At 41.6% G+C, this 17,872-nt stretch overlaps 1 protein-coding gene across 14 annotated transcripts in view; it reads right to left on the reverse strand.

Annotated features, from left to right (window-relative positions):
- Window positions 1-17,872, reverse strand: part of cacna1g (calcium channel, voltage-dependent, T type, alpha 1G subunit) — a 453,630-nt gene that overhangs the window by 252,850 nt on the left and 182,908 nt on the right. For all 14 annotated transcript variants that reach the window (XM_051936495.1, XM_051936491.1, XM_051936490.1 and 11 more), the window contains exons 3-4: window positions 10,476-10,587; window positions 3,390-3,523 (exon numbers count right to left, since the gene is read on the reverse strand). In XM_051936495.1, the coding sequence (XP_051792455.1) occupies window positions 3,390-3,523; window positions 10,476-10,587 (246 nt within the window). The remainder of the gene's footprint in view (window positions 1-3,389; window positions 3,524-10,475; window positions 10,588-17,872) is intronic.

Genomic DNA, 17,872 nt, shown 5'->3' on the forward strand with positions numbered 1-17,872 from the left:
GAGGTATTTACGCACCTCCAAACACTGTAGTAACACGTCCACGGATAGAAGTTGGACAGTACTGTGTGTATGACTGATTTAATGAGACACAAATAAACAGGAATTCTAATAAACAGTATAATACTAAAGTGTGCTGCGTATGTTGCAATTTTGGATTGACGTCAAAATCTGAAGTCGAACTCAACAAACCAGCCCAGAGTTTTTACGTAGGGAATCTGACTTGTGGGGATGTTCCAGTTGAAAATTCTGACTAGGAACTCACAAATTCTGACTTTCCAGCTCAAATGGGATGCAGCATAATACCACGAGTCATCTCACACAAATGTATTGATGTGCACATGCGCTCCGTTTCGGAGGCCTGATACAAGTCACTTGTACTTACAGATGTGATCCGTCAAGATAGGCAAATCCGATCTGAGCACAAACTCGCCACTGAGCAACGAGGCTTGTGATCTGAGCGTAGTGTGAAAGCTGCTGTTGCTCCCTCAAGTCTGTGTTTCCTCTACTTGTAATAATAATAATAATTCTTTGCACTTATATAGCGCTTTCCTCACTACTCAAAGCACTCAGCAATTGCAGCTTAAGGGCCTTGCTCAAGGGCCCAACAGAGATGAGTCCCTTTTTTGGCATTTTGGCATTGGATTCGAAGCGGCAAACCTTCCAATTGCCAATGCAGATCCCTAACCTCAGTGCCACCACTCCGTCATATACTTGTCTAGTAGTCTTTGGCATCAACTGGGCACCCACTCCTGCTCCATGCAGAATTCTGTCAGCTGTGTGGTGTTTGAGGGGTGTCTTGTGTACACAGCCTGTGTCAAATCCCCCCCACAGTATCTAATAGCTGGGCTTTGACTTGGCCATTCCACAACACTCCACTTCTTCTTTTAAGCCATGGCACTGTCTGGGCACCAGCCTAAGCCATGCCCAAGTTTTCTTTTGCTGTGACGACTAGGAGAGAACTTGCCATACAGAAAGAGGGGGGAGCACGTGAAGACACATTTTCCTATCCTTTCAGCGGATTCCTAGAAAAGCTCTATGCAAACTATTCAGTTACCAAATGGACCCTCATTGTGAAAAGTGAATAACATCTCCATTCACGGACGTCTCGTTCTGCCAAGGCTCCTTATTTTTTTTAATCAATTTTCTCGAATTCTTTTCAGGTAATTCTTTCCTACTCTGAAGTAGCCTTTCTCTTGGGCTATAGATTGCTGCAGTGCTTGAGGACTATTTTGTGCCGTGCCGCTAAGGTAATCACAGCTCTAATTCATTGCAATGCTGAATCCATAATAAACAATAATGGTGTTTTGTACCCTTCTGTTGAAATTGAAAGAGACGAGGCGAGAAGCCGGCAGAGACTATAGTCCCAAGAAATCCGCCATTCATGCCATTGTTTCAGATAATTACTCCACTTTCCCTGAGTTACGGAGAAGCAGAATTGGATTCTGAAAGCGGGTTTCATTTTGTTTGTTTGGTGAACTGCGCATGTAATGCAGACAGCGGAAAATCAGGAAAGTAGTTAGCATGGAGCTTTCAGGGCAACATGGCACCCGCTAGCTGGCTTCTGTGTCTTCAGTTGATAATGCCAGTCAATACTGGCACAGAATTAATCTCACTACTTGTTAGTGTGAACTCACGAAATCCAAATTGAGGGTGATTGGGAGCTAGTTTCAGGTATGTGGCAGGAAGCCACCATGAACACGGCGCTACTCTCATGGACGCTGTCAAGGAGTTTCTCTTCATTAAATAATCAGTTGAAGTGCTGGATGACTTGAAGGCTCCTTTATTTTATGCCAATGTGCCAAGGAAGCTGAGCACGGGAACCTTAAACAGGTTTCAGGTTGAAGTGAAGCAGTATTGAAAGCACGGTCACTCTGTGTAATTGGTCATAACTGTATAGACCCACCATCCTTAAATGTTCATTAAAGCATTGGGTTTGGAGGGAAAGGAACTTCCATTGTGCAGTCAATTTTGTGTGTGAATGGAAGCCATCATATGCCCTCCATCTATGGCTCAGGATTTAAATGTCTGATACGATTCAGGACGAGTAATAAATGTTCTGGTATTTTATTGTAAGATTTTATTCTTGTTTGTCACATTTTTTTTTCTTTCTTTACTTGTTTGTTTTGGACATCATCACATGCTATCACTTTGGAAGAAGTTCCTATAACATTATCACAATTTTAATGGATGGGAAAGCTAAAATCTGTCAATGGGTGTAGCATGTGGGTATCCGGCATGTCCATACAATTATTTAGAGTAATATAGAGAAATTATTTAGCAATAATTGCACAAATATTCACTAACTAAATTAAGCAAAAAATGCTAAAATTAACTAGTGTCACGCACGTGTGTTTAGGAGACAACTAAAGGGCTTAAATACATGTGATTCCACGCCAGACCAGGGGGTGGCGAAGTGCACTAATTTTCCCTCTCGATCTTTTGCAGACCATTCTAGGGAAATCCCGACCGGCTCTGGGGCAGTCAATGACGTCACGTCCGGTTCCGGTGTTGATGACATCACTTCCTTCGCTGGCCTTTAAAACCGCCATCTTTTCTCAGGAGAGGCAGTTCTGTTTTGGACTCTGTTGAATAAACATGTCTCTATTTTTGAATCAGTTTTGCAGCCGGGAACTATTAAATGGGTGGCTGCCCCAACCCTTCGCAATGTCTCATGGTCGTTATTGTGACACTAGTTAAACACAGAATTTTGCTGCCAAGGACAAACAGAGAAACAAACCATCGACAACTTAAAACTGAAACCAATTGGAGGAGCAACAGGGGAAAATAACAAACACAATAATATCATGTATAAAGTATAAAACCAATGAACCTAAAGATTTAATCAAATGTCAAAATAATTAAACACAAAATTAATTCTCAATAAACAGAAACAAAATACCAAAGGTCCTAAATGCAGAAAAATGGGTCAAAGACCAAAGAATCTCCACTATACAAGTCTTGCTTGAGACAAACACCATTATCATGAAACTAAAGGTCACTGAAGTGAACGTGACCTAATGCTACAGTGACAAGAAGTCTTTTATAGAGCTCTCAGGTGACTGCGGCACCTCCATGAAAAAGGAGAATTAATAGGAAAATGACCAGAGAGTTAAAAATTTAAAGATAAAGCAAACATACCAATATTTCTAAATTTGTTTAAAATGTAAATTCCTCAAAATTGTGCTTTTCTAAATACAGAATAAGAGAAGAAGGAAGGACCAGCTAATTAAACAATGACAGCTGAAAAGCTGAAATTGGTGAGGCAAAAAAATGGAAGAGGACTGGACCACGGAAGCATTGCTTGCCTCTCCGTTCCTTCACCAAGGTAGCCACAGACACTCAGGAACGATAAGACAATAAGGATGGGCACCCTCAACTTGCTCACTTACCCAGCTAGCACAATGAAGAAGTCCAGCCAGTTCCACGTATCGCCGAGATAACATTTTTTTCCGAAAATTCCCAGAGCTATCATTTTGATCAGCATTTCCACAGCAAAGAAAGCGAAGATGAAGTCATCAAATTTCTGCACAGGGAACAAAATACAAAACAGAAGACATTTCATTCAGGGAAGAGGTAACAGCTCAGTTACAATGATAGGGAGTTGGTTTCAAAAGCATTATTAGCTAGCAGACATACCAAAACTCGCACTATTCTCTGCTATGTTACTTGATGGGGGACTGATACTCCACACTTTTAAAAACTGTTTTCTGCCTCTCACACTTTACATAAAGAAAATGGTATCCTTAAAATGTACTTGTCTTGTGTCCTATTAAACTCATACCTCCAGTATTACCAGGTGCACCCAGGCTGTAAACTGTGACTGGGTGACCCTAAAGAACAACCTCTTCTATCAGAATCAGTTACAATTAGTCTGCTACAGTAGAGGCCAAAAATTACCATTCATGTTCAAACTCCATGTTTCCCTCCTAAACAAATGTCATGTCACCTGACAGTCCCTGTGTTAAGTCAATTAGGGTATCTACGTTATTTCCATTAAGTAGTCATGAAAAAAGAGACAGACTGGTGCATGTAAACCTCTGATCCTCTGAAAATCTGATGTATAATTAAAGGCTGAAATCAATCTGTCTGTTAGTGATTATTGTGACATGACCACTTGTGGAAATAAAATAGACAACCTCAAACAGGTAATGTCTGGTAATATGAGATGTGTGGAGATGTGAAACATGGAGTTGGAAAACATCTTCAGCCAAGGTGGGTGGAAACTGTTGGCCTCAACTGTACCTGTTGTGAGATTAGGGGTGGCTGGGCAGCTCCATAATCACACACTGAACGTTGCTTGGTATCTAGTTACTTACTTAGGACAGAGACAGGACGTGTGAATAAAACAGTAGGGTAGGTTTGCCACCTCCACACCAATCAAACCAATCCATTACTCTGTCTCTGCTAATTTTGGTGAGTTTATTAAAATTTAACCCATCATTCAAAATAAATGCAACTACATTTAGAAATCCTACCTTATAAAATGATGGCAGGGTGCTTCATAGACCCAGCACCCCTTGTCTGAGTTTCACGACCGACTGGGTGGGATTTCCTTTGGGTGCTCTGCCTTTCCCACCCAGAATTAACAGTAAGCAAAAAAATGAACTTGAGGCAGGCATTTCTAAAGGTCGACATGAAGGTTGGGAGGCTAAACCTGGAGAAAAGTCCCCTGGACTGCATTGTTTTAAACACTAGATGAGAGCAAAGACCACAAGATCAACCAAGTTCACTCACTTCAGGCATTATGAACCACTGGAGAGCCCCCAAATCAGACAATTAGCAACTGCACCCTCTGCTAGAAGAACAGAACAGAAGTTCAAAAGGAGGGCCGAGTGAAGGGAGCTCTGGGGATTGAGGAGGCCAGCACCATGGACCTTAGTGCCCTAGGCTGTTTACTTGATTGCAAATTTGTTTTTTAGCAAAAAAGAATCTCAAGCTGTTTGTAAGAACTGTTAACGAGCAGTTATTAGGAAATTGGAAAACAAAGGCAAAATGTTTATTGGGCTGGCAAGAAGCATCACTGGTTCCAGTGGATGGTTGAGATATAAGTTGGAATGGTTGTGTCTGTTTCCTGCCAAAACAACAGTTTTAGCCTTTGTATTTCAGACACGTCTTCTGAATGATCAGTCAATCATTATATAGCATCTTTCATGGTGGACACCCTCACTGTTCTCTTTTGGTAGCATCCTGTTTAGGCCAGCACAACTGCAACGATTTTAATCAGGAATACGGGAAGACTATAACAGTTCAACAGTGTTCACCTCCGACTGCTTAGGAGTCCATGCCTGGCCTTTATGCTTTTCCATGCGTACGCCAGAGCCAAGATTGGAAAAAAATGTCTTTTCCATTACAAAAGTCGCTACTATTTTCTGCCTTTCTAAAATGGGTAGATGTGAATGCTAGTAAAATTAGAAGAAAAGGGGCCTGCAGAAGTAATTAAAGCTTTCCAACTTGTTTATTGCTAGTCTTTTTAGACCAAATGCAGCTGTATGGAGAGAAAGAAAAAATAAATAAAACGGCAACATTTTATTATACTTTCCTTTGATAAAGTCCCCGGGGTCTATTCAGTGGCTCGAAACAATGCACAATGATGAAAAGACCTCCCCGCTGGCACAATCAGACAAAGCATGAAGCTTATGGAGTGCATCTCATGTGCCACTTCTGTCTGGATCGCCAGATAAAATGCCCGGGAGGTTTACATTCCACCAACAGGGAAGCCGTGATATTTAAAACCAGACCCCTTGGCTCCATTTGAAAATGGCACTCTCCTGCAAGCCAGGATTTACTTCTGCAGTCTGAAGGCAAGGAAATTGTGGTGGCTTTGCTGTAGCGTGCTCACCAGTCGGCATCTCTCACCAGGTGTCCCAGTAACAGTTATGAAGTTTCGGATTCTGTCAAACTTAACCATAACTAATGTCTTTCATCTGCTCTTGAGGTCAATCCCAATTTTATCTGCCCATTTGTCCACCAATCAATCACTCCATCCATTTTCTAACCCTGTCGCACAATTTCATATGATATCAATCTCCATTTTAAATTTTAAACAGCACCTTGCACTTAAGTTTAGGGCAACCCATCCAATTTCTAGCCCAATCATTAAATTCCATATTCTATGTAATGTCAATTTTAAACAGTGCATTTTACATCCTTATCAATGTAATTTCAGTTAACGTAAATCCTAATTTGACCCCTCCATCCATCCATCTATTTACTATTGTGATTTTGAGGTTTCGAATTCAAGCTATATTTAAATCACGTCTTTCATATTCTATCTCTGAATCCTTATTATTATCCATCCATCCATTCAGTTTCTAACTCATTTGTGAAATTTCATATTTCATTACATTTGCTTATTTGGCTGACGCCTTTTTCAGCATTTATGTGCGACACTGAATGAATCTTTCAAAACATGCAACACAGGCAATTTTGGGGAGGTGGGAGTGGGGGGTAGTTTTGTAAGGGGGATGAATTCGGCACAACCCCGGCCCTGCCTGCCCCCTGACCTGTGAAGCAGCGAAGGACATGCCCACCTCTGCCCGCTCTTTCCTTGTCGTACTGTTGCAGCGCCACCTTCTTTTCGTATCGGGGGAACAAACACAGGTGTTAGATGAGTTTTGGCTTTGAAACAAAGTCGTCCCATTCTGCCCCCGGATCAGTTTCAGTCTGAATTCTCTCCGGACGGGATTCTTGATTTGGAAATGTTGTCGGATATTCACAATACGTGCAGAAGCCGATTGAGACAATCTAAATGCTAATATCTGTCGGTCAGTCGGTGCGATACAATGCAGCTCCCTGGTTTTTCTTTCTTTTCCTTTTATTATCTTTAGCAGAACATGTCATCACTTTTTACCCTACCGTGCCTCGGTTTTTCATTAAAACACGATCTGAAATTCAATATGCATTTTGTAACGGGAAATCAAAGCCTTTCCGCTTCTACAAAACCCACGCGACGCTTCAATTCATCTTCATACAAGAGTTGCAAATTCCTCTGCTTTTATTAATTTCTGCAGTGTAAATAATGGATTATGTTGCAATTCCCAGTTTTTCACTTCTGGCTGACATTTTCATTGGTGCTTATTAAAAAACACTTGGCGCTCACCTCAGTTTTGAATTTCGGTTGCAGGTAGCCGCAAACCAAAGTGACACTCAAATCCCAATCAAGGCGAAGAAGCCCCGGCTGTACCACAATCTGAAGCATTTCATTTCCTCTCTTGTCGTGCTAAGTCACAAGTAACACGCGACAGACATGGACACAAATGAGCAGGTGGCAAAGGTCGGGAGAGCGACGGCGCTAAATAAACGGTAAGAGTTGAGGCGGACAGTGCACAGTGAAATCACAATGGCAAAACACGACGTGTGTCATGCACGGACACAGAGAGTCGCACATTAGGCATTGAATGGCAATACAACAGGCCCCTGGCTCAGATCTCACTCAATCCTAGCGTGAACCTGAGGCAGGTGCTTGACTTGTCTATGCTTTTGTATTTTATCTGTAAAATGCCCACTGGTGAGATGCACAATTAAAGGTTCTATATACAGTTAGAATACGCATTTCAAGCCCACCATTGGCTCCCTGAACGACCCCGACTCTGTCACTGTAGTAGCAGTCATATCTTATGAGTACAGTGAGACTCTTACTTGTATGTTCAGTACCACACATTACCATTTTTCAGTGAAATCTATCTATTATAAAAAAAAATCTTGGAAGGATATGAGACGTGATTTTCTTGTCTTATTATATGTCCCGCGAGAAAGAGAAAGAGATTTAACCACGCACGGGGCCAGAAATAAAGGACAAAGAGTAGACGACAAAGTAGAACGTCGTAAAGAATTCAGAAATGTTGGCGCGGTACACTTGCAGAGCAGGCTAGAGATAATGGAAGTATGAAAATTCGAAAGTCTCAAAAAAAAGGATAGTAAAACTCACATTAGCGCAAACAAACGGAAATTATTACTCAGTGAAATAACAGAACAGTGAAAAGAGATCGAATATATTGCTCGGATTTAAACTTTAAGTCGGAGACTTGTAGATCGTCTAATTCGTGTTACCAGCGAGAATTGAAAGATTCCAAAAAACTCTGGCGTGGTATGAAGTCCTTTGAGGCGAAGACTTTTAACATGAGATTTTTTCAAGTCACGCCCGACTTACAACGATTTTCAAACAAGACCAGCTCATCTAACCTCTCAGTCGCATGAATGCTTTTGTCAGACACACTTCCTGTGCTCTCAGCTGTTATAAATTTTATCAGGAGAATAATTGTATACGTTTTAGATGACACGTCAGCAACTAAGCAAAGAAGAAAGAGCATGGACAAACATTCGAAAAAGTCGTTTTATTTATTAGAGAGAAAGAAACGATATTCACTCACAGGCAGTTATATGTTGCATTGTCACGATGTAAGTCCAAACACGGAATCAAAACTCAATGCGATCTTGAAGAAAAGTAAATGCCAAATATTGTTTTTACTGATGTGTTAAAGTAAAAGTGAAAATAGTGCATATGTAACACTCTCTTTAAATTGTATACCGGGTTAACCAAACCCAGGGGTGGATGAGTGAAGCGAGCAGGGGTCAGAGCCCCCTAGTTATAAATAAGAAAGGTTTAAAACACCCAACTTAAGATATAAGGCCAAATGCTCCTTGTTACACTTCATTCGGACAAAAGAATGCAGTTAGGGCACTATATAGTCGACAGATAGAGGTGAAGTGGTGGCTCTGTGGCTAAAGATCTGCACTGGTATCTGTATGGTTGCCAGTTCAACTCTTGTTACTGTCCGAGACCCTCGATCAACGCCTTTAACCTGAAAATACCTCCAGAGGTGCTGTAAAATGGCTGACCCTGCACGCTGACCCCCAAAGGTCATCCCTTGGGAATTAATAAAGTATATAAAAAAATAAAAAGGGCACTACAAAATGGATGGGTGTGAAAGACACTATAAATAGATAGATGTGAAGGACAATATATAACAGACAGAGAGAGATACTGAACGCTTGTAGAAATATAAGTGAGCTTTGAGCTTTTGTTTTTTAATAAATTTAATACACCTTTCAGAAAACGTGCTTTCACTTTGTCATTATGAGTTTTTGATTGTAGATTCATAAGCAAAACTGGCAAATATATCATTCTGAAATTAAATCTACACAACAGTAAAGTGTGTAGGAAGTGAAGGGTCTCAATGTTTTCTACATCCACTGTACACAAGGTGTGACAAATTCATTCCTGGAGTGAACTTGTATTTAAAAAGTGAGCATCTGTGCACTGGCAGCTACTGTCAAATCCCCAGCTATGCATTCAGTTAGACGATGTCACCATTGCTGGACCTCTGTTTCTGGAAGACCCTTGAGTTCCTTTGTCACATTACGCTGGATGTAAGATGTCTGAATATCTTCATTTCATGGCAGTTTTTATTTTTGGGAAGAGTCAGAAATCACAAGTCATGCAAATAGGGTGGAGGAGCCAGTTTGGTAATGGATTTGTTACCAGAAAGTCACAGACCCTGTGTCCACCTTGGCTTAGCCCATTGCCATGATGGATGATCCACTTCTGGCATCATTGTTCACGTTTTCTCACCCCTTCTAGGACCTCTTATGCCACTCAAAGACACTCGACTTTTTCATAGCATCCCCACCATATGCTACTTTCTACAACTCCAATGTTTTAGTAGCACACTGTAGCACAGGACATTTCAAGGTTGTTCTGGTAATTAAACTGCACACCTCGTACACAGAACCTTCTGTAGGGTGACTTCAGAACAATTATTTAAAAGTAATCCATGACAGAGACACATATCCTTGTGGCACTTTGTTATATTAGTTGCTTGAAAGTGCCTTCTCATGTGTGTTTTATAGTGCCTTTTGAGGACAGGAGACATTTTGTAAAAAGGAAACCACATTTGTAGACCGCAGAAAACACCTGCAGCAGTCAGGCCAACACAGTGTCCCAGAAGGGGGGCTGGCATCTGATACTCTGAAATTGCTGCCGGGCCTTCTACTATATGAGCCGGCAGTATTTGGTAATTTTATACAGATGTTTCAAAAACATTCAAAACTGATTTAAAGTTGCCAGGAATCACAACTCTGTATTGGCATCAAAGCCCAAAGTAGAATTTCCGTATCGTAATCTGCCATTTTTTCAATTCCCTTGCTATTTTTCTTATTGCGAATGCACATGCAATGACACAGAATGGATGCCAAGTGTCAATTGGCATTGTAAACTTCTTGACCGAATGCTTTGGCTCAAAAAATGGAATGTAGTATAATCAGCACAGTTTATTGGGACATCTACAGAGTACTATGAAATTCCCATTTGCATGCTTGACCAACACACAACAAGTGAAACCGGCCATTGGTTCATAACAAAATACTATAACACAAAAGTAGCCTGACCCAGGTAGCCCCTACGGCCCCCATAAACATGCAGGGGTCCACTGGACAGGGTGACAGGTAGAGAAAGGGAGAGGCAGTACGGTACTCACCTGTAAGATCTTGCAATGCTCCGAGGTACACTGGTTGTTCTCACAGGGTTGGTACATGCCCAAGGTGACACAGTTCAGCAGGATAACCAGCATGCTGGCCCTTTCAAACCAGGTGGAGGGGCTCAGTTAAGGAATCTGACATACTCAGGGCTAAACAATATCATTATATTTCAAACATGCACATCAATCCATAATATAAGCAAGAAAGAAAAGGAACTCCACAAGTACGGTGAGGGCACCTGAGCTACAGACTGCGGTTATACCCTGACATCAGCGTTCTCATCTCCTCCTGCTCTGGATGGCATCAGGCCCTGTGATAAGAAAACAAAAAAAAAAGCAAAAGACATCAATTTCTGAAATAATGGAATTAATTAGTATTAGTAGTAGGTGCTAATCAGTAGAAGACCACTACTCAGCAGAGTTACATCAGCAATGTCATCATGGTCACACTGTATTTCTTCATGTCGAAAACAAAAGAATGTGTTGCAAAATTGAAAAGCTCTGCTTGTTCTGGATGAGCCACCAGAACATATATCCATAATTATACACAATATATATATATATATATTGTGGCCAGGTACATGAATGACAGCTCCAGTATTCAGAAACATTTTGGGGTGCCCCATTCTGGCCAAGCGGAAGGTAGGTACACTGCACCGTCAAACATTGGCATTGTATCTGATCGTGTTCAGGTCTGATGGGAGAGCGTCCCCCACATGGGGAGAAAAGCATGTGGCAGTGATATCTCTGACAATCAGCAGCTACCCTCTAAAACAAACGTGGCTCTGATCTCTCTCTCAAAAATGTGAAATATTACTCCTTAACTCTGTAGATGATAATGTCTGTTGAACAAACGGGTATCGCTAGCTAAGTGGAGGCAGAGTTCACTCCAACACGTTGCTCGAGGTAGACCGACTCGAAAGGAGGCTGGCGCGTGAGTGAGGAGGGCCCCGGCCACGACCCCCTAGGCCCTCTGCATCTCTCTTGGATTAACTCCAAAAATAAATTGGTACCGCAAGCGAACTATGATTCTTAGCGCGATGAGAGAAGTCGCAAAATCAACCGGAATGTTCAAGTAAATTATATAAAAAAACCAGATCTACAGTAAATCCGTTAAGTAGTTCTCTCATGAAAAGCGGACAGGCATAAAGACAGACGTTGGATTATATATATATATATATATATATATATATATATATATATATATATATATATATATATATATATATAGAAGTACATTGACTGAGCTTGTGAGGATGTGCTCTGATGCACATGCACACACATGTGCACACAAATTATATATATATATATATATATATATAGTGGAACCTTGGGTCACGAACGTCTCGGACCACATACAAATTGGGTTACGACCAAAAGGTTTGCCAAACTTTTGTATCTGTTCACGAACACACACTCGGGTGACGAACATGCCAGTTTCCCTTCCGGTTCGTACGTGCTGATGATTTCCGCATGTGCTCAGTCTCTCCCTGTGCATTCTCTGTGCAGCGAGCGAGCGAGAGACAGAGAGAGAGAGTGTGAGCAAGCGAGAGAAAGAGAGAGTGCGAGCAAACGTATTTATATTTACATACAGCTCGTACGGTCCAGAACGGATCAATTGTATTTACATACAGTCCTATGGGGGAAATTACTTCGGGTCACGACCAAAGTTTTGGAATGAATTATGGTCGTGACCCGAAGGTTCCACTATATATATATATATATATATATATATATATATATATATATATATATATACACATACACACACACACACACACACACACACACACACACACACATATATCCATCCATCCATCCATCATCCAACCCGCTATATCCTAACACAGTGTTACGGGGGTCTGCTGGAGCTAATCCCAGACAGCACAGGGCGCAAGGCAGGAACAAACCCCGGGCAGGGCGCCAGCCCACCACAGACACACATATATACATATGCATAAAATATTTCAAAATGTTCATGTGTTTAATAGAAACTGATAGTTTATTATCAAAGTAACATTAAGTTGATTTAAAAATGCAGCCAAGACATTACCAGTGTTATTACTGGTGATCGATTCTTGAAATGACGGATTTTTATTTTATTATTTGCATGTGACAGCAAAGCTTCATTTTCAGCAGATGTTCTTTTAGCGTTAAAAGGGTAAAACTCCCTTTGCTCCTCCTTAATTAGCCAGGTTTAAATGGTAATTGGTTATTAGAGAAACCTTTTCGATTCCCGTTATTCTGTCCTATACAGCTACTAAATGATCTTTCCCTGGCATTCCTAAAGTTCAAAAATGGCCAAATAGCTTTCTCAACAAATAGAGTAATTGTTATTTTGTGAAATGAAGGTTACTCCACATGACAGATTGCCAAGAAATGGACTGTATTTCTTAAAGTATGTCTACAATTGTGTTGAGGAAAGAGGACAAATTGGAAACGAAGCAGAAGTCCCAGATGCACAAATGTACAAGAGGATAAGGACTTGAGAGTGTGTAGCTTGAGAAACAAACACACTGCAGGTCCTCAGTTGGCTGCTACCCATAATGCATGTCAAACACCAACACCGTATGCGACAGAGAAAAGAAAAGACTAAAATTTGTAAATGAACGGACACCTTGGGTAATATGATTTCTAGGTGATTCTGGACTTTTGTCCATTTTTATTTTTTCTGTTTACTTGCCAGTTTCAGAATCAGATTTTTCTTTGAAACTCTGGACTCAGCAGGGTCCAGTCCTATGGCTACATACAGCCTGGAGATGATCGCCACTCCATGTTTATCCTTTACATGTTGAGAGAACAAATAATGTAAACAATTTAAATAAAGTGTTTGTCCAGCAACATCTCAGTTGTCAGCTCAACAAAGGAAAACCTTCTTCTTCTGTCTACAAGTACAGTATTTGATAAACACAAAACGAGAGAGCTGCTATTTAACTTATTACATAGACACACCATGAGCCTGTCAGTGAATTACTACAGTATGGATGCTCCTTGATGTTAACAAAGCCTTTGTTTGCTGTAAAGGGGATGAAGAATCCACTGAACACTGTCACTGTTTATTTGTTACCTTTTTAGGATTAGATATTTTTTGGGACATTTTTATTTGTTATGAAAAGCGTCTTCTGTCATCATCACATCTGCCTGCCTGTCTGCATGAAACAACTCGACTCCCAATAGACTGATTTTGTAGAAATTTGGTACACTTATTCTTCAAAGAAACTTGTTGAAAAAGTTCCGTTTTTCCTTAGATATCTTAAACAGAGTGCACTGTACACATTTCTGAAATTTCAAAAGCTCCCATTGTAAAGCACTGGTGAATTACTAAACTTGTCTTAACTTAAAACAGAGTACCGTTCTGTGCAGTGCAACTTCAATTATTGATAAGTTTACTGTTTCAAATGTACCTTGAGAGAGGTTGCGTCCTCTTGTACGTCGATTTTGAGTTTGCTCCTCTTGTTCTCGTATGACAGCTGAACAGTGAAACACCAGCAGAAGTGGCTGCAGCTGCTTGAGCAAACATCGGCCACATCAGCTCACTTCTCCTTCTACTGGCAATCCCACCAGGGAAGTTACATGACTTTTAGACTGTAAAAGTCAAAAATTACAGCATTGAGCACAGTGAATAAACACACACACACTTACTAACCTCTTCATCACGTACTTTTTCAAAAATTGTTACATGTATGAAATTTAAACTACAGTGCTCTGAAAACCTTCCGCAATCAGCAATTAACAATAATACATCAGTTGATGAAATTTTTGATATCTCTTCTGCTTGATTTGTGTCTAAGAAAGCTGTCTGAGCCCCCAGAAGCCCACCGGGGCTGTGTGCCCAAACACATGATATTTAAAAATGGCCTTTACAGAATGCCATCTACTACTACATGGCATTACGTCCTGTTCTCACCGTTATTTCTGAGTATGACTTGTTAAAAAATTCAGTATTTGATAAACAAAAGTGGACATTTCTGTTTCTTTGATGAAGTAAATACAAAAACTAAAAAAGCTCCAACTTTCAAAGCAGCTGACTAAGTCTTATGCCATGAAGGCATTTTTGTAACTTCTTTGGACTTGAAGAAATGAATTAGTAAAAAAAAATCAAAGTAATTATATATTATTGTATTTTTCATAACCCTTCATTTAGACCAAATAAACACTTTATGACTAATTTAATTATAACAGTAGCTACATTTTATATACATACAGATTAAATTTTCTAGACGGTTATCTTCTTATTTATCACTTTATTAAGTTACACAACTACACTGAGAAAATTACAATCTCAATGAAAAAAAAATGAAGCAAATCTATTGCTCTATTAATTCTTTTCAGGTTCATTTCATTTTATTATTATGGGTGTTTTGGTTTCTTTATTCATGTCTCCATTTTTTTTTTTACTTGTTATCTCTTAAAAATGAAAATACTTCTAGAATACATTTCAGTTGTATCTGTTTACACAAATACAGTACATACAGTGAAAGCAGAAAATATTCCAACATCTTCATTTTATTCTGCTATCACTTAATTTTGAGTGGAGAAATTTTCCGCTTTCGCCCAAAATGCTGGGACATGCTCATGCTGGGCAAGAGATGGAATATCACAGGTGAGTCGTACTCAGTGCCCACAGAGCCCAGGGTGTAGTCCTCCCTCCATGCCTGCATCATCCACCCCTTCAGTTACAAAAACTGTGCGCCTTGATGTCTGTTGCATGTGGGAGTCATTTCCAGAGTGCACACTGCTTGAATTTCATGGCACACTGAACTTTAATAAACAGCTCCCCTCGGGTGACAGCACCTTATACTGTAGATACATACGCATATATATGCTGTGCAAAAGTTTTAGGCAGGTGTGAAAAAATGCTGTAAACAAAGAATGCTTTCAGAAATATAAATAATGATTGTTTATTGTTATCAATTTACAAAATGCAAAGTGAGCGAACAAAAGAAAAATCTAAAATCAATATTTGGTGTTACTACCTTTTGCCTTCAAACCAGCATCAGTTCTTATAGGTCCACTTGCACAAAGTCAGGGATTTTGTAGGATTCTAGTCAGGTGTCTGATCAGCCAATTCTACCAAACAGGTGCTAATGATCATCAATGTCACACGTAGGTTGAAACACAGTCATTAACTGAAACAGAAACAGCTGTGTAGGAGGCTTAAAACTGGCTGAGGAACAGCCAAACTCTGCTACCAAGGTGAGGTTGTGGAAGACAGTTTCATGTCACGGCAAGATTGAGCACAGCAACAAGACACAAGGTAGTTCTACTGCATCAGCAAGGTCTCTCCCAGACAAAGATTTCAAAGCAGACTGGGGTTTCAAGATGTGCTGTTCAAGCTCTTTTGAAGAAGGACAAAGAAACGGGCAACGTTGAGGATCGTAGACGCTGTGGTCGGCCAAGGAAAGTTAGTGCAGCAGATGAAAGACACATCAAGCTTATTACCCTTCGAAATCGGAAGATGTCCATCAGTGCCATCAGCTCAGAACTGGCAGAAACCAGTGGGGCCCAGGTACACCCATCTACTGTCCGGAGAAGTCTAGCCAGAAGTGGTCTTCATGGAAGAGTTGCAGCCAAAAAGCCATACCTCCGACGTGGAAACAAGGCCAAGCGACTCAAGTATGCACGAAAACATAGGAACTGGGGTGCAGAAAAATGGCAGCAGGTGCTCTGGACTGATGAGTCAAAATTTGAAATATTTGGCTGTAGCAGAAGGCAGTTTGTTTGTCGAAGGGCTGGAGAGCAGTACAATAATGAGTGTCTTCAGGCAAAAGTGAAGCATGGTGGAGGTTCCTTGAATGTTTGGGGCTGCATTTCTGCAAATGGAGTTGGAGATTTGGTCAGGATTAATGGTGTTCTCAATGCTGAGAAATACAGGCAGATACTTATCCATCATGCAATACCATCAGGGAGGCGTATGATTGGCCCCAAATTTATTCTGCAGCAGGACAACGACCCCAAACATACAGCCAAAGTCATTAAGAACTATCTTCAGCGTAAAGAAGAACAAGAAGTCCTGGAAGTGATGGTATGGCCCCCACAGAGCCCTGATCTCAACATCATCAAGTGTGTCTGGGATTACATGAAGAGACAGAAGGATGTGAGGAAGCCTACAATCACAGAAGCTCTGGGGTTAGTTCTCCAAGATGTTTGGAACAACCTACCAGCCGAGTTCCTTCAAAAACTGTGTGCAAGTGTACCTAGAAGAACTGATGCTGTTTTGAAGGCAAAGGGTGGTCACACCAAATATTGATTTGATTTAGATTTCTCTTTTGTTCATTCACTGCATTTTGTCCATCCATCCATCCATTGTCTCCCGCTTATCCGAGGTCGGGTCGCGGGGGCAGCAGCTTGAGCAGAGATGCCCAGACTTCCCTCTCCCCGGCCACTTCTTCTAGCTCTTCCAGGAGAATCCCAAGACGTTCCCAGGCCAGTCGAGAGACATAGTCCCTCCAGCGTGTCCTGGGTCTTCCCCGGGGCCTCCTCCCGGTTGGACGTGCCCGGAACACCTCACCAGGGAGGCGTCCAGGAGGCATCCTGATCAGATGCCCGAGCCACCTCATCTGACTCCTCTCGATGCGGAGGAGCAGCGGCTCTACTCTGAGCCCCTCCCGGATGACTGAGCTTCTCACCCTATCTTTAAGGGAAAGCCCAGACACCCTGCGGAGGAAACTCATTTCAGCCGCTTGTATTCGCGATCTCGTTCTTTCGGTCACTACCCATAGCTCATGACCATAGGTGAGGGTAGGAACATAGATCGACTGGTAAATTGAGAGCTTCGCCTTGCAGCTCAGCTCCTTTTTCACCACGACAGACCGATGCAACGCCCGCATTACTGCGGATGCTGCACCGATCCGCCTGTCGATCTCACGCTCCATTCTTCCCTCACTCGTGAACAAGACCCCGAGATACTTGAACTCCTCCACTTGGGGCAGGATCTCGCTACCAACCTTGAGAGGGCACTCCACCCTTTTCCGGCTGAGGACCATGGTCTCGGATTTGGAGGTGCTGATTCTCATCCCAGCCGCTTCACACTCGGCTGCGAACCGATCCAGAGAGAGCTGAAGATCACGGCCTGATGAAGCAAACAGGACAACATCATCTGCAAAAAGCAGTGACCCAATCCTGAGCCCACCAAACCGGACCCCCTCAACACCCTGGCTGCGCCTAGAAATTCTGTCCATAAAAGTTATGAACAGAATCGGTGACAAAGGGCAGCCCTGGCGGAGTCCAACTCTCACTGGAAACGGGTTCGACTTACTGCCGGCAATGCGGACCAAGCTCTGGCACTGATCGTACAGGGACTGAACAGCCCTTATCAGGGGGGCCGGTACCCCATACTCTCGGAGTACCCCCCACAGGATTCCCCGAGGGACACGGTCGAATGCCTTTTCTAAGTC

This window comes from Erpetoichthys calabaricus, chromosome 14, assembly GCF_900747795.2.
Source record: "Erpetoichthys calabaricus chromosome 14, fErpCal1.3, whole genome shotgun sequence".
Lineage (NCBI taxonomy): Eukaryota > Metazoa > Chordata > Cladistia > Polypteriformes > Polypteridae > Erpetoichthys > Erpetoichthys calabaricus.